General features: G+C 43.4%; 1 protein-coding gene across 2 annotated transcripts in view; it reads left to right on the forward strand.

Annotated features, from left to right (window-relative positions):
• Window positions 1-17,609, forward strand: part of Rad54l2 (RAD54-like 2 (S. cerevisiae)) — a 94,029-nt gene that overhangs the window by 58,806 nt on the left and 17,614 nt on the right. For both annotated transcript variants that reach the window (XM_005410317.2, XM_005410318.2), the window contains exons 3-13: window positions 7,850-8,051; window positions 8,937-9,076; window positions 9,562-9,678; window positions 10,008-10,234; window positions 11,020-11,202; window positions 11,345-11,478; window positions 13,303-13,499; window positions 14,351-14,693; window positions 15,335-15,512; window positions 16,819-17,070; window positions 17,287-17,405. In XM_005410317.2, coding sequence (XP_005410374.1) covers window positions 7,850-8,051; window positions 8,937-9,076; window positions 9,562-9,678; window positions 10,008-10,234; window positions 11,020-11,202; window positions 11,345-11,478; window positions 13,303-13,499; window positions 14,351-14,693; window positions 15,335-15,512; window positions 16,819-17,070; window positions 17,287-17,405 — 2,092 coding nt within the window. The remainder of the gene's footprint in view (window positions 1-7,849; window positions 8,052-8,936; window positions 9,077-9,561; window positions 9,679-10,007; window positions 10,235-11,019; window positions 11,203-11,344; window positions 11,479-13,302; window positions 13,500-14,350; window positions 14,694-15,334; window positions 15,513-16,818; window positions 17,071-17,286; window positions 17,406-17,609) is intronic.

Below are 17,609 nucleotides of genomic sequence, written 5' to 3' on the forward strand. Positions count from 1 at the left end.
AGCCAGCAGGCAGGAAGCTAGCCAGCCAGAAGGCTGGCGCTCCCCACCCTCAGCTCCCTGTGTGCCGGAAGCCCTCCTTCCGTGGAGACACAAGGCCGGGAGTCTATTTTTACTTAACATTATGGTCTCAAGATGCATCCATTTTTATAACAAAAACATCATCAACTTTATGATACTTGAAATAGCTGGGTCAAGTGGAATTTCTGTGATTAGTTTTCGAGGAATCTCCATACTAATTTTCAGAGTTGTTCTATTGGTTTGTATTCCCACTAGCAATGTAGAAGGGTTTCTTTTCCCTGTACCTCTGCCAGTATTTGTTATTACGATGTCTTTATGATGGCCATTATTTCTGGAGTAAGATGGGATTTCAGGGTTTTTTTAATTTACATTTCTCTAATGATCAGAGATGTTGAACACTTTTCAATGTATTTTTTGCTTATTTATACTTCTTCTCCTAGAAGTATTTATTAATTTAAGTTGCCCATTTTTTGATTGGATCTTTTATTGGGGGGGCTAATTTTTTGAATTATTTACATATTCTGGATATTAGTTCTCTGTCTGATGCTAGCACAGATTTTTTTTCCTATTCTGTAGGTTTTCTATTTACCCTGCGGGCAGTTTCCTTTGCTGTGAAGATACTTTTGAATTTGAAATAATCCCAGTTTTTGTTTCATGATGTTATTTCTTGTGAAATTGGGGCAATATTTAGATCTTGGCTCCATTTTGAATTTAGTAGAGGGTATGAGATAGGGGTCTACTTCAATCTGCGTGTGGATAATCAGTTTTCCTAATATCATTTGTTAAAGTGCCGTGCCTGGCACAGCTCTTGAAACTCCAGAGGGGGGATGGTGGAGGATAAAGAAAAACAAGATTCAGGATGCAGAAAGCTGAGGTCGGGTGGCGCCTCTCCCCTGGGGAGAGAAAGAACACTCAGTGACTGCAGCGCATTTATGTACACACTCGGGAGAGGTTGTTGTCAGGTGAAACCCCTCTGCCTAGCAACTCGTTTGCCTGGCTCTCCTCAGGCATCTCTTGTTCTTGGAGTTGGAGCAGCTTGTTCACATGGCTTGCCTGGGTGCCCCATGTTCTCGGGGCTGGCCTTGCTTTAGCCCCACAAGTGTGATCCATCTCCTGCTTCAGTCACTCCCCACGTTAAAGTGTGTGACTTTGGCCCCTTTGTCACTGGTTAGATGGCAAAATGTACCTGGCTTATTGTTTCTATATCTTCTGTTCTGTTCTGTTGATCCAGATGTCTGTTCTTGTGCCAGTACCATGCTGTTTTTATCACTGTAGCTTTGTAATATCACTGAATTCTGGGATTGTAGTGCCTCTTGTTTTCGTTGCCCAAGATTACTTTGGCTATTCCAGGCTTCGTCTGATTTCATATGAGATTTAGGATGTTTTTCTTGTAGTTTTATGAGGAATGCTGTTGGTGAGCCAGGCGTGGTGGTGCACGCCTGTAATCCCAGCACTCAGGAGGCTGAGGCAGGAGAATCGTTGTGAGTTCGAGACCAGCCTGGGCTGCAAAGTAAGTTGAAGATCAGCCTGTACTGCACAGTGAGACCCTGTCCCAAAAAGACAAAATTAAAAAAAAGAATGCTGTTGGTAGTATGATTTGGATTAGATTAAATCTATATATCAGTTTTGGAAGTATGGCCATTTTGACAATGTTGGTTCTGCCTATCCAGGAATGAGGGATATCCTTCCATTTTTCTGATGCTCTCTTTGATCTCCTTTTTCCGAGTACTATAGTTTTTGTTGTAAAAGTCTTTCACTTCCTTTGTTTGGTTAATTCTTAGGTATTTAGTTTCTCTTGAAGCTACCTGTGGATGGTATTGTTTTCTAATTTCTTTCTTAGTGGGTTAATTATTGATGTATAGGAATGCTATTGATTTTTGTATTTTGATTTTGTACTCTTGCTGCCTTGCTGAATTGTTTATTCCAGTGATTTTTGGTGGGAGTTGGAGCTTTCTATATAAAGTATCATGTTATCTCCATAAGGATAGTTTGACTTCTTCATTCTTATACGTTTTTTTTTCATTTCTTTGTCTTGCCTGATTACTCTGGTTAATACTATGAGGATTATATTGAACAGGAGGGGAGATAGATAGCATCCTTGTCTTATTCCTGAGTTTAGAGGAAGAGCTTTCAGATTTTCCCCATTTAACATTATGTTCGCCATTGGTTTGTCATAAATGGCTTTTATCACATTGAGAGAAGGTCCTTCTTACCCATCTTCAGGTGTTCTTTTTTTAAGACAGAGTTTTGCTAGCCTTGAACTCACTATGTATCCCAGGCTGGCCTCAAACTCATGGCAGTCCTGCTACCTCAGCCTCCTGAGTGCTAGGATTACAGGGTTGCGCCACCACACCTGGCTATGGGTGTTGGACTTTGCCAAAGGCTTTTTCTGCATCTAGTGCGATGATCTGTTGTCCTTCCTTTATGTGATGTATTACATTTATTGTTTTTTGTGTGTTGACCCACACAATCTCTTTAATTTTCATTAAAGAGATTACAGATTCACTGGCAGCTTTTTTTTTTTGGTGGTGTTTTTATTTGTTTGTTTGTTTTCTTTTTGAGACAGTGTCTCACTGTGCAGTTCAGGGTGGCCTTGAGCTCACTGTGTAGTCCAGGCTGGTCTCCAACTTGAAACAATCCTCCTGTCTCAGCCTCCCGAGTGCTGGGATTACAGGCGTGAGCCACCATGCCTAGCACTTTTTTTTTTTTTTGAACCAAATTCATGTTTGTTTTTGACATCAAGTTAATCTTAGTGTTACTAGGTAGCTCCTTCCAAAAGTGGATTGGCAAATACATGTTACTGGGTTTTGTGGTGCTTGCTTCTCCTTCTGGAGTTGGTTGCAGGTTCTTCTTGTCTCTAACGAAGAATTGAATGAAATGAGCAAAAAATGGTGGCAAACTTTATTTGAAAAGTAAAAGTGAAGCTGGGGATTTAGCTCAGTGGCACAGCGCCTGCCTGGCAAGCACAAGGTCATGAGTTCAATTCCCAGTACCAGGAAAAAAAAAAGTAAAAGTGAATAATGAGAAAGAAACTAGCTGTGCAGAATGAGCTTGGGCTGAATAAAAGAGGAAAAAGCAAGATAAAAGTACACCCTGGAGAACACAGGACAGGCGATCGTGAGGAAAGCCACATGGTGAGCTCCTCATGGGGTCTGTGTCCTTTTGTACTGTCCAGTCTCGAGGATGTTGGTGAGAACGTCTACGTACCGGTCCTGAGAGGTGGTGCAGGGATCCCATGACTCAGGCTGACATCAGCTCTAGACCACCCTATTGAAAATCTCCTCGCACCCTTGAAAGAAGTCCACATGCTGGGCTTTGGGCACTGTCCTGCACATTTGTTCTGGGGTCTTGTAATGAATGGGTCATGCCCGTTTCCTCAGCTGGCTTTGCCACACCTGAACCTCCCGTCTCACTAGCTTTGAGGAAGGAGTTTGGAAGTACAGTGGTGTCTCAGTTCATGAACGTCACTTGTTCTATGATTTTGGCGAAGATGGCCGTGTTTGTGTTTGTGTAGGAAAGATGTTTGTCACCTGGTGAAGAGTTTATCACCTGGTGAAGAGCAAACAAATACAAAGTTTTGCCAAATGTTGCTGTTTGTGAACCAAATTGTTTGCAAACAAAAACATTCAAGAACTGAAGTACCACTCTCCTCCTTCCACTTCATAAACTGAAGAGTTTTTATGACTTCTTGGTTCAGTTTTGGTAATTCCTAGGCATCTAGGCATCTAACCATTTCTTTTGGAGTACAGGTTTTCAGACAGGTTACCAATTAATCTTCTGGATTTTAGCAGAGCCTTGCGATTTCACCATTTTCATGTCTGACTGCACTGGCATGAGTCTTGCTTTCACCTTTTCTTGGTCCTACTGGCTAAGGTTTTGTCCCTTCTGTTTATCCTTCCAAAGACTCAATTCATTGGTTCTTTGTGTTTGTGGTTTAGTTTTGCTGCATCCCAGGCTGGCCTTGAACTCATACCAGTTCTCCTGCTTTACCTTTGCCTTTCTCCTTGTTTTTTTAGTTTTAAGTTCATTAATTTCTGCTCTGATTTTTATAATTTCCTTTTTTGTCCTAACTTTGCGTTGTTGTTTTCCTAGAATCTTGAGGTACATCATGTTACTGATTTGGGCTCTCTCTGTTTTTCTGATAAAGGCATTCACAGCTATAAATTTCCTTCTTAGGATTGCTTTCGTTGTGTTCCATTGGTTCTGGTACTAGCATTATCATTTGGTTATAGGAACTAATCTCTTCCTTAATTCATCCTGTGACCTATTGATTATGTAACAGTGTATTTTAAAATCTCCGTGTGTTGCATAACTTCTGTGGTTTTCCTTGCCATTGCTTTCTAGTTTCATTGCACTATAATATACAAGGGATTATTTTGATTCTTTTGTTTTTATTTGAGTGTACTTTATGGGCTTGTGAGTGGTCTGTTTTCAAGAAAGTTCCATGTGCTACTGAGAAGAATGTAATATTCTGTTATTGTTAGGTGGTTCAAAGTTGCGGTTCAACTCAATATTTCTGTGTTTATTTTTTTTTCTTTGTCTAGTTGATCTATTTGTGATAGTGGAATATTGAGATTCCCCCATGATAATAGTGTTGATGTTTATCTGATCTTTGTCCAATAGTGTTTTTTAAATGAAATTAGGTTCACCAGTATTTGGTGTATGTACAGTGGACCCTTCACTTCTGAGCTCATTTCGTACACGAGGGCTGGTTGTAACTCAAGTTGGTTGTAAATCCAAACTATTTTACCCATAAGAAATCATGGAAATACCCATAATACATTCTGAACCTCCCAAAGCACCCCTTGACTAACCTTTTCCTAATAAAAAGTGTTGTATAATGTGCATAATTTACCAGAAACACCAATAATTTTTCTAGTGTATTCACCAAAAAGTCATAAAATGTGTCTATTATAAAGTTATAAAATGTGTCTGGTATGAAACAATAATTTCGTACTGCACTCACCATTCACGTTGACATCTCTGGCTACCAGGAAGGGAGGACGAACTGGAAGGTGGTTATTGTTTGGAAGGAAAATTCCCCTCCACAAGAACATCAGGGTCTGGCTCTCTGGGGTCCTTTCTCTCCTTGGGAAATCTGTAGCCCACTAAGACCTGCTTCTGGCTCACTAGATCTCAACCTTTTCAGAATTAAGAACTGGTCTAGGTTAGGCGTGGTGGCACATGCCTGTAATCCCAGCACTTGGGAGGCTGAGGTAAGAGGATTGCAAGTTTGAGGCCAGCGTGGGCTACAAAATGAGATCAAAGCCAGCCAAACTACAGAATGAGACCCTGTCTCAAATTAAACAAACAAACAAACAAACAAACAAACTGGTCTAGTGTCTGTTTCTGTTTTTTCTTTAACACTGCTCTTTTTGATTGTCACTGTTTTCTTTACTTTCCCTTCCTTCCTTAGCTTCTTTTCTAGCTTTTTGGGGGCCATTTTCATAGTAGTAATTGTAGCGATTATGTAAAGCAGTGACTGAAATCACATCCACAAACACCGCATCTGGGCTCAGTCTGATGCTCACATGTGCTTTTCTGGCCTCCCTAGTCTTTACTTACAACCACACAAGTGGGTGGCATTTGGGTCATTACTCAAGATTTTTGTCATGACTTAAACCTAAAACACCAGTCATAACCCAAGTCGTTCGTATGGGAGGCTGGTCTTAACTCGAGGATCCACTGTGTATTTACAATTGTTATCTTTTTCTGCTTAACTGTTACCTTAACCAATATGTAATGACCTTCTTTGGCTCTTCAGATCAGTTTTGGCTTGAAGTCCACTTTTTCTAAAAATAGGATAGCTACACCTCCTTGTTTTAGGGACTCCTATTGCATGGACTAGTGTTTTCCATCCTTTGATTTTTAGTCTGGATTTTCTTTTGGGTTAAATATGTTTCTTTTATGTAGCATACCGATTTTTGATCCAACCTTCCAATCTGTGTCTTTTCATTGGGTAGTTGAGGGCTGGGATATAGCTCAGTGGCATAAGTGCCTGCCTGGCAAGCGCAAGGTCCAGAGTTCGATTCCTGGTACCCCCCCAAAAAAGAGCATTGGGTAGATGAGACCATTCACATTGAGAGTTACTATTGAACTTTACTGACTTATGCATGTCATTGCATTATTTCCCTGTTGCTGATATTTTTTCTCTGCTGCTGCTGCTTAACTGCTCTCCCTATCTAGTATTCTGTTAGACTTTTTTGGGTATTGTTAGCTTCATTGTGCCTTTCTAGGATATGCTTGAAAACTTTTGGTTGCTGGTTTGGTGGTCATAAATTTCTGAAGGTACTCTTGGTCATAGAAAGACTTCATTTCTTTTTTTTTTTTTGGTCCTTTTGAGACAGGGCCTCACTATGCAGTTCAGGCTGGCCTCAAACTAGCAATGATCCTCCTGCCTTAGCCTCCCGAGTGTGGATTACAGGTGTGCACCACCATACCCGGCTGAAAGACTTCATTTCTCTATCAATTTTGAAAGACAGTTTTAGAGAATATGTTAGTTTGGGTTGGAGGTTGTTTTCTTCCAGGACTTGAAGAACTTCCCTCTTCTAACATTTGTGTTGAAAAATCTGCAGTAATTCTAACAGCCTTACCTTAACAGGTGATTTTCTCTTAACAGCTTTTAAGATTTGGTCCTTCTGTTGGGTGTCATGAAGAAGTTCTTTTCAGGTTGTGGCCATATATGTCTTGCTTACCTATATGTTGATTTTTTCCTCATTTTTGCAAAATTTTCTGCTATGATTTCTATAAGCAGATTTTTTTAGGTCATTCCTACCATCTCTAATTTTTCTCTAATTCACTTAATTGTAGATTTGTCTTTTTGTGTTATCTAGAAACTCTTGGATCCATTTTTTTTAGGATATCTCTGAGTACTGTGTATGGTCATCTGCATTAAACTTTTGTTTTCTGACACTGTCCTCACGTTGGTCACTTTCACTGCCCATACTTTCAATAGAATTTTGGAGGTAAAAAGGAAAAATTGAAAAATAAAGGAAAAGAAGATGAGAAAGAGAAGAGAAAAGTGAAATAAAAGATCCTATTTTAAGGAGTAAACGAAAATTAATAGACTTAGGTAAAAGTAAAAGAAAATAATGAGAAGAAAAAAAAAAACAGAAAGCAAAATAAAGAATAAAAAGAAAAAAACCCTCCAAAAAGCAATGGAAAAAAAAAAAGAAATCAGTCCAAAAAGATGTTCTTTTCTGCTTTTAATGAGGGGGTTCTTTCCAGGGTCTGGAGCATTGGAACCCGCCACGCAGGCAAGGCACAGTGAGCATAGCTAAGACCCGGTCACTCGGGTTTGTGGTGGATGCTGACTGCTGCATCGGCTCGCCTGCTTCCGCCGTGTGCAGATTCAGCTGCAGGGCTTTTTGACACGCATGTGTTACAGTTGTAGAGCACGCTGCTTAGCATATCACGTCAGGACGGTTCTCCCTGTTGGCAGACACGAGGTGAGGGACTTGTTTAATGTCGCACGGTGAGTGTGAGCTGCATTTGGAACACAGCTAGTCAGGCTCTGCGCCTTTCCTGTACTCTGAGACTATGAAGTCTTCTCTGTCTGACTGTAGTGCTAAGTGATAGTAAAAGTGCTGACTCTCATTTGTAGTGGGCCAGGCTTGCTTCTAGGCGCACACACACTGTTTAGTCCTCACAACAGCTCAGAGGCGTATCACTGTCCTCATTTGATAGATATGTATCCATCGTTGTTAAGAGAGATAGAACTTGCCTTAGGTTACCAGCTGGTAAGTTGCTGAGTTGAGATTCAACCCCAGGTGTGTCTGGTATCACCCCCACTCCCCAAAGTAAAGCCATGTCTTTTTCCTTGGTTTTTCAGACTTATCCCTGGAAAGCATGTGTGGTACTGAGCATGCCCAGGTGGGGGAAGATGGACAGCGGCCGCCACGGTGCACTTCAACTACCTCATCTCAGTCTGAGCCTTCAGAGCAGCTTAGGCACCACCAAGGCAAGATCCTAGCCTCCGAGGACCCCAAAAAGAAGAGAGCCCAGAAGCCCTCTCACATGAGGAGAAACATACGGTGAGCTGTACTGTGGGCCTAGGGAGAGGTGAAGGGTAGAGCTATTAACTTCGTTGCAAGGCTGCCAGCCGCAGGACTGGTTTGGATAGGAGAGTCCTCTCTCTCAAGGAGAAAAGTGCCCAATCGTGTGCCCTTAATAGAGAAGGTGAGCTCAGAACCACTGGGAGGGGCTGTCTGAGGATGTAGGAAAGATGTAGAAGGGCCTTGACCACACTGAGGAGTCCTGGGTGGTGGCCAAGGATGAGAGGGTGTTCTCAGACAGACTTTCTGTTTCTTTTTCGTTATGTCTCAAGACAAGAAGAGCTTTAAAAACCTTGTTTTAGAATGCAACTTCAGGTTGGTAGTGAGGGCTGGCTGTCTGGCTCGAAGCAGGTCTTCTTCCTTGAGCTCCCTTGAGCAAGTGTGAACTTCTTTGATTGTCCAGATCTCCAACAATCCTGCCTGAGTGCTCATTTTCTTCCGCTGTACTTTTTCCTTTTTAAAACATCTACAAGTGGAAAGCATTACTCTAAGCTTGAGAATAAAGATGTAGCATCCCTATAATTTTGCTTCTCTACATAGCAGTTTGATTTTAATACCGATTTCCAGTTTTATGACTCATAATATTCTGTTTTTACTTTGTCTGTCATGACAGGGATATCTATCAGGAAGTTAAATAATATGGAAAATACGTTAGCCTAGAACCACCTGAACTTGAACACACACCCACCACCCCCGCCCATTTTATAGGCTCAGTGGGCTGAAGTGGCCTCTCCTTTTCTCTACGTAGTTGAGTGCAGCAATGATAATTTCCCTCTTTAGCTTGCCATCACATTGCTGGCATCTTTCTTTTTTCTTAAACATGGCTAAAATCTTAAGTGAACTCAAGTGGTGTCTCTTTTTCAGAAAGCTACTCCGGGAGGATCAGTTGGAGCCCGTTACCAAAGCAGCGCAGCAGGAAGAGTTGGAAAGAAGGAAGCGCCTGGAACAGCAGAGGAAAGATTATGCAGCCCCCATCCCCACTGTTCCCCTGGAGCTCCTCCCTGGTGAGCAGAGGAGGTGGGAGCAAAGGCCCTGGGCTCCCACAGTGGTCAAGGACAGATATAGAATAAGATTGTGACCTCTCAGGGATCCATTACAGTCATTCAGCTTGTAAGTTGCAGGCCAGCTTGCGTACATAGCAAGCTCGAGGCTAACCTGAACTACATTGTGACACCCTGTTTCAAAAAAAAGGCAGGGAAAGGAGAGGGGATTGTAGATAAACAAATGTGCCATTTCAGATGGATGTTATTGAGATTTTCGCCTGTAGCTTTGGATTTTGACATTTCAAAGGATTAGTACCTTTTCTAATGAACAGGTAGACAGGAAGAAGATATTATGGAGAAAAGGAATTTGGAAAGAGGCCTGATGTTTTTGAGATGCCTTTGGATTGTCTTCCTAGTGGATATTCCCTTTGATAGTAGCAAACAAGGCAGGGTGGTGAATCATTTTGGGAAATTGTGGCTTGACATTCCTTTCCTTCTTTTCCTAGAGGAAATTGTCTTAAGAGCAAGTGATGGTCCTCAATTGCCTCCTCGGGTCTTGTCCCAGGAAGTCATTTGCTTGGACAGTAGCAGTGGCAGTGAGGATGAAAAAAGCAGTCGAGACGGTAAGACCGAGCCAGAGACACCTCCTTTCCTTCTGACTGGATGTTCGACCTTGAGCTCAGCTGTCTTTTTGAAAAAGAATTCAGTTCTTCCTCACTTAATTTGGGGACTAGCTTTGCTAGATAGCTGAGAGTTACCTTAGTAGTTTTAGTAATTTTAAGTTTTCTCCTTATCTTAAGTTGAAGTTGGAAGAAATTTTTTTTTAAAAAAACAATCAAAAATTTTATAAGAGATGACAAATTCTAAGTTTCTACACTCTAACAACCAGCAATAAATAATCTGTGCTCCTTGGGGTTTTGTTTGTTTGTTTGTTTGTTGTTTCCTGCCCCAGAGGTGATCGAGCTGAGCTCTGGAGAGGAGGACACTCTGCACATTGTGGACAGCAGTGAGTCTGTCAGCGAGGAGGATGAGGAAGAGGAGAAGGGTGGCACGCACGTGAATGATGCCTTAAACCAGCATGATGCCCTCGGGAGGGTCCTTGTCAACCTCAACCACCCCCCAGAGGAGGAGAATGTCTTTCTGGCCCCACAGCTGGCGCGCGCTGTGAAACCTCATCAGGTACAACAAATCCTACGTCTCCTCCCGTTTCTTTTCTGTTTCCTTGCTGGAAACATTGCTGGTGATTATAGCATCAAAGCCCATGAAGTATTTGCTTAATCTTGTGAGTAGCTTGATGCTTGATACTTCCTCTTAGCAGTTGATTCTTTAAGATCCTGTGAATACAAGCCTTGGGTTTCCCTGGTCAGGCAGAAGTCAGTGGGAGCTTTTGGCCTACAAGTCTTGTTCCTTCTCCTGTGTGTTCAGCAAGGCTGAGCTTGAGAAGCTCTCTAGGGAATAGTGCATTGATTAGGCATGGATTCAGAAGAGATGTGAGAGTCAAATGTTGGAGGGACTTCATGCTGGTTGGGAGCAGAATAGTTTGTGTTGGTTCATATCCTAGAACCCAGGACCAGTGAGTCAAAGTTCCAGGAAGACACAGGGTGACTCAGCTTAAGGGCTCCAATGTCAAAAACTCTTTATGGAATGGGCTGCCTGGAGGCAGTTCCTTCCTCAAGGCCAAGGGCAGCCAGGCTGAATGAAGGACTCTGTTAGAAATTTCGTGCTGTGAAGTCTAACATCAGATGGGACATTACACTAGGTAAATGCTTCTCTGTGCTTTCTCCAATATGACAGCACCAGCCAATAGATTAGACAGGTACAGAGAAACTTCTTTGTCCATCCATACCAGCTATCTGTTATCATACGTGCACACTGACTTAATTCTGACTAATTCCTAAGTGAGTAACACTAGAGTACTGGTCTTTGCCAGCCTCTCTCACACTTTTCTGCTTGTCCCTGGTCAGATTGGTGGCATCCGGTTCCTGTATGATAACCTAGTGGAGTCCCTGGAGAGGTTTAAGACCAGTAGTGGCTTTGGCTGTATCCTAGCCCACAGCATGGGTCTGGGGAAGACTTTGCAAGTGATCTCCTTCATTGATGTTCTCTTTCGCCACACGCCAGCCAAAACCGTCCTTGCCATTGTGCCGGTAAGAGTTTTTGGGAAGGCTCTGCTTAGTTATCCCTCTAAAGAGCTCCACATTAATATTTGTATTCAGCACTAAAAATCTTGGTGAGCTCAGCTCTGAGCTTGTTCCTTAAAATGCTTTTTTGAACTTGGTTTTCTGATAGGTTAATACTCTCCAGAACTGGTTGGCAGAGTTCAACATGTGGCTCCCAGCTCCTGAAGCCCTTCCAGCTGACAACAAGCCTGAAGAAGTTCAGCCTCGGTTTTTTAAAGTTCACATTTTGAATGATGAGCACAAGTAGGTGGCCTGTCCTCTCCTCTCTGCCCCGTTCCTTTGAGATTTCTCCCAGGTACCAGATGCCAGGGCGGTCAATTTGAATATATACCCTATCCTCCCAGATTCCTTTGGTTTCTTGATATATCCCTCTCTCTGTTCTTTCTACTCATTTTTTTTCTTCTTTGCCTAACTTTTCAGTGAAGCCAGAGTTATGTAGCCTGGGAAGTTTCTTGTGTTCCACTTTAGGATGCATTTATAGCATGAAAAATGCAGCCATGGTTACATTTGCCAGTGTGCATAGCAATAGAATTCAGGGTGATAGAAGGGAACTTTTAATCTTTTAACTTTTTAAATTTATCTTTTTTAGAAATATAATAATCTCATCTTATAACCACTGCTCTATAGTTGACTTCTAATGGTACAACTTCCAAACCTTTGAAAGATGTAAACTTTACTTTAGATTTAAATGAAATTATTTGTATTTCCATTCTGTAATGTCAACCTGATTTCCAAAAATCTAAAGCTACTTCTTGGCATGGATAACCGAGAAAGCAGACTTTATTTTCTGCGAAGGCTGTCTTTGTGACCTTTGATGTACACTAAAATGAGGAGACTCTGAAGGACCCAACAAGTGGTTGATCACCAGCTCTGCTGTCTTAGATTTCAGGTCTTGTAGTCTACATGTGGTTAATGAAACAAAGTCAGGGCTCGGGTGGTTAGGAGTGGGCTGACACTGCTCTGGGTCATCTGATCTCTGCTGCCCTTGCCCCTGTACTGTTTTTCATTGTCCTTTATCCACTGCAGCCAGGGCAGGTGAGGTGTACTGCCTTTCTTTCTATTACCTTGTGTTTATCAGGGGAATAACTTGAAGTACTCCCTCGAGTGTTAGATTGTAGTCATGAGCATATATTCAAGGGAGTTATCATTCTTTCTTGCCTTCTGCCATTGAATCATTGTGTTTCTTGCTGTTTAACCATCATCAGTAATCAAGTGCAATATGTGTAAATACTGCATTGTTTTTTTGGTGAGAAACCAAAAGTGTAGATAAGGACCAAATGTATAACAGGTGTTGTGGAATAGGAAGAAAATGTTCAAATGGGGAGGAGTGCAAGGGGCGGGGGAGGGAAGAAGGGAAAAGTAAAGACAAAATGAGAAAAGAAGGGAAAATGGAAGCAAAGCTTTTATAAATGGGGAGGGGAGGAAGGGTTAAAGGGAGGGTAGGGGAATGGGAGAAAAAGAAACAAGTTATATCGTGTGCAGATACAAATTGTCTATAGTGAATGTGATCACTGTGTAATCTAAAATGTACCAATAAAATCTCATTGAAAAGAAAAAAATAAATTAAAAAAAAGAAAAGAAAAAAAATGATCCAATGCATCCTCAGTACAATTAGTATTTCTGGGATGCTTGGAAAGTCCTTTGGCCACTGGCCAGTCCTTACTTGCTACCACATGAAATCTCAGGCAATAGGGAGTTCTGAATGTACATCAGTATATCTTTGTGAGGAATTCTTCCCAAGGAGCAGCAAAAGCGTAATACTTTCTCTCCCTCCCCTGACTTCTTCCTTGTTTCTCTTTTTCTTTTTTGTTGGTACTGGGAATTGAACCCAAGGCCTTGTACATGCTAGGCAAGCAAGGACCCTACCACTGACCTGCATCCTCAGTCCGAACCTTTAAGAGAGCAAGACAGGGCCGGGGAGATAGCTCAGTGGCACAGCACCTGCCTGGCAAGCACAAGGTCCTGAGTTCAATTCCCAGTACCAAAAAACAAAACAAAAGGAAGCAAGACAAACTTTACTGAGATATAATTCACGTCTTACATGATTTTCTCTGTTTACTCTTGCAGGACAATGGCGTCCCGTGCTAAAGTGATGGCTGATTGGGTCTCAGAGGGAGGGGTGCTGCTGATGGGGTACGAAATGTACAGGCTTCTCACTTTGAAGAAACCCTTTGCTACAGGTAGACCTAAGAAAACCAAGAAACGCTCTCACCCGGTCATCATCGATCTGGACGAGGAAGATCGACAGCAGGAGTTCCGGAGAGGTGGGCAACCTATTCTGGAAGTACTTTCGGGGCATTTCAGGAAAAAAGAAATAGTGTCCGCTAATAGCACCCAATCAGATATGAAGTGTGCTGTTGGTGTGAGTTGTTACGAACCGGGAATCCTGGCCTCTGATGTGGGTGCAGTGAGCTCTAGTACCACCTTGAGGGGAGTCTGTTCTTGTTCTCTCACAGAGCAGGGGAGAGTGACTCCTCCATTTATACTTTCTAGAGATGTTTTGAGAAGGCCTTAAAATATTTATACAGAGTTTAAATCACTCATATAAAGACAGAAAAGTAGTAATGTTTATAAATTTATAAAATTGCTTTTAGTGAAAGTCACTCTACTCATAGTTCTATTTTTATCACCACCCCATACCCCACCCCTATCCCACCCCCTACCCCACCCAAGGGGCCTTTGCCCATTTGAGGAAGAAAGTTTTAAGGGTTTAGAGACTGTGTATTTTATAGGTCTCTTTCTCTGTGAGATTGCTTGTTCTAGGCTTGCTTCTGTGATAGATCTGGCATGAATTTGTCATTTAGCAATGACTGATGAATAACTGCAGGAAGACCTTGTCCTCTACCTAGCTCCTACCAGGCAATCCTTAGAAGGAGCCAGGACAAAGCAAGGAAAGGATAGGGGATCCTTATTGCAAAGGCCAGTGGCCAGGTTAGTGTCACGTCAAACATATAAGAGCCTGGACACTGGCTCCCTTTCACCAGTGGGGGCTGACTCTTGCTTTCCTACTTCCTTCATTTCTTCTGTCTCCTCCAGGGTGCTCCCCTACTTCTCATATTATTGACTAAGAACAGGCCCTCTCACCCTCTGACTCCGGATCCTCTTCCCTCCCTAGAGTTTGAGAAGGCCTTATGCCGTCCTGGTCCTGATGTGGTAATCTGTGACGAGGGACACCGCATCAAAAATTGCCAGGCCAGCACCTCCCAGGCTCTGAAGAACATCCGCTCGCGCCGCCGGGTGGTGCTCACCGGGTACCCCCTGCAGAACAACCTCATCGAGTACTGGTGCATGGTGGACTTTGTGCGCCCAGACTTTCTGGGCACTCGGCAAGAGTTCAGCAACATGTTTGAACGCCCTATCCTGAACGGGCAGTGTATTGACAGCACACCTCAGGACGTCCGCCTCATGCGGTATCGGAGCCATGTTCTGCACAGCCTCCTCGAGGGGTTTGTGCAGAGGTGAGTCAGGCTCTGTGCCCTTTTCTGAGTACTCACAAGTGCTGTGGGCATGCCAAGGCCATTATGATGGGGAGATGGTACAGCGAGCTGGCCCCTTCTCAGGGGGCAGTAGTAAAACTTGCCTTTGTGTGAATAGCTAGCAGAGGATGCATATCTACTGTTTCAGTCCTCTGAAAGTTTGGCCTAGAAGCGCCTTACTCAGAGGCTATCTTTCAGGTTATTAAAGACACCTTGCTTTACTTGCTGAGCAAAGCAACAGAGAGCAGACTTAGTTGAAGGAATAGTAGTGGTGGTCAGGGGTTTGGCCTTACTAGTTTCAGCATCAGTAGCTATAACTCAGACTAGTCAAAAGCAGGCTTTTGGAAGTGTGGAAAAAGTTCAGAGAGGCAGCTCTGAATTGGGCTTAGAACCTGCAGTTCCTTGGCCTCTGCCACCCAGTCAGCCATGATCTGGGACAAGGCCACCTGTCTCCTTGCTTTAGTTTTCATCCTTAGATGAGTTTCTTCTCACAGTGCTGAACTACTCTGCACTAGTGCAGTGCTTAGTAAAATCTTTGAGCAGGAGGTGTGACAGGAGTGCAAGGCCCCATTTTTATCCCTTTTGACTTCTCCTGATCACTGCTGATCTCCTTCCCTTTGTAGGAGAGGCCACACTGTGCTGAAGATTCATCTCCCTGCCAAGGAAGAGAATGTGATCCTGGTGCGGCTCTCTAAGATCCAGAGAGATCTGTACACACAGTTCATGGACCGCTTCCGAGACTGTGGTAGCAGTGGCTGGCTGGGGCTGAACCCTCTCAAGGCTTTCTGTGTGTGCTGCAAGGTGTGTTGGGGCCTCAGGAAAGACTGGGATAGGGACCAGGGATACACATGATCACCAAGGATTTGTTTTCCTGCCGGGAGGCCTGGATAAAGTCAGAGGATCTACCTCAGTTCACTGCACTGGAGTCCTTCTTTTTTTGTTGTTTTTTTTTTTTTTTTTTTCAGTACCGGGAACCGAACTCACGACCTTGCGCTTGCCAGGCAGGCGCTGTGCTGCTGAGCTAAATCCCCAGCCCCTGCACTGGAGTCCTTGGGGGCCCTGCAGAGAGATGTGCTTATTGTGTACCATACGATTCCAGGGCTGCTGCTCAGAATGTAGCGTGACGCCTCCTGCTGTAGTGCAGTTCAACCACACAACTTGTTATACCAAACTTGAGAATCACTTTCTATCTCACAGATTTTTTTTTTTAAACTTGGAGAAGGGAAGTTGTGGTGGAATGCTATGGTAGTGGAGTTTTTGACTGCTAGTATAATCAGTTTTCAAGAAATATGTAACTTAGACAAGTTGTTTGGGATATCGTCCCTCTGATGTATGGATGTGATCAGGCTGAAATCTCTCTCATCCTATTATTGAGGGACCTATTCCTTTGATTTAGTATCTCTGCTTATACTCCCAGAAGATTTGTTAGCTGTTACTCGTGATTGGCCACTACTTCAACAAGTCATTGGAAAATGTATGTCTGAGGACAGAGGGACTTTCAAAATATTTCTTTTGTAGCCATCGACATAGTCTAGAGCAGGAAAACCAGAGCAAAAATGGTTTGTGACAGTGCTTTAGGGCTAGTACCTCCTTCCTTCCCTTTCCCTAGAACTCTTAACTCTTGCCAGGAATAGTCCCTGTAGTGACATCTCAGTCACCTAGAAGTCAGATAATTTTTTTCATAGGGAAGAATTAGTGTTGTTTCAAATAGTGGCCATGAAGTGAAAGCAAAACATTATTTGGATAAGAATGCAGGACTTACTAAAAAGAGAGGGAGGGCAAAGCTTGTGACACAGCTTTTTGATTATATACCAAATACACTGATGTTGCCCCCTGGTAAGAACTTTCCCTTTCTTGTGTCAATGTCCTCTGAGCTAATAGTGAGATTAATATGCTGGCTCTTTTGGACGAGATCGGGCGCGTTCAGGGTGGTATGGCCGTAGACAATGCTGGCTCTTTTGGAATGATTAGGGGCACATTAAGTTTTGGTATGATAGCATGTTCTGTGGAAGGCATGTGTTGGAGTAAGTGCGTGTTTCTAGGCTCTCTGGGCCAACCTTGGAGTGTTCGGTGTCCTGTATCCTGTCTCCCTTTCCTTTAACCTCAGATCTGGAATCATCCTGATGTGTTGTATGAAGCCCTTCAGAAAGAGAACCTGGCCAATGAGCAAGACCTAGATGTGGAAGAGCTTGGCTCAGCAGGGAGCAGTGTCCGCTGCCCACCCCAGGGAACAAAAGTCAAAGGCGAGGAGAGCACTTTGGTTTCCTCAGTGGGAGAGGCCACCAACAGCAAGTTCCTACAAGGAGTTGGCTTCAACCCTTTCCAGGAGCGAGGCAACAACATTGTTACGTATGAATGGGTGAGTCAGGAGACCCATTAGTAGCCATAAACTGCTGTTGAGGAGGGGTGGTGCATGCCCCAGCTGGGGAGAGATAGGAGAGCGCGGTGTAGTGTACTGCCAAGGTCTGCAGGGAGCCATCAAGGTGGCCCGCAGGCCATTGCCGTGGGGAAAGAGAATTTCATTTCTAGTCGTCTGGAGTAGACCGCTTTAAGCTACCTTGTTTCTCTTTTGCAGGCTAAGGACCTTCTGACTAACTACCAAACTGGAGTCTTAGAGAACTCCCCCAAGATGGTACTGCTTTTCCACCTGATCGAGGAAAGTGTGAAGCTTGGGGACAAGATCCTTGTGTTCAGGTAGGAAGAGGAATTCCGAGTTGAGGCTGTATCTTTGGTAAGGGTTAACAGGGCCTCTGCAGAGTGAGGCCGTGAGGCTCACACTACCCCCCTTTTCTCTCTCCATGCCCCTACAATCACACTCACTGTGAGGCCCTTCCTGCATTCTCTGTCACTCTCCCCTTGAGCAAGTGTGTGTTTCCCCTTCCCTCCCTCCCCCTCCCC

Source organism: Chinchilla lanigera, unplaced genomic scaffold (genome assembly GCF_000276665.1).
Source record: "Chinchilla lanigera isolate Chin_1 unplaced genomic scaffold, ChiLan1.0 scaffold00131, whole genome shotgun sequence".
Lineage (NCBI taxonomy): Eukaryota > Metazoa > Chordata > Mammalia > Rodentia > Chinchillidae > Chinchilla > Chinchilla lanigera.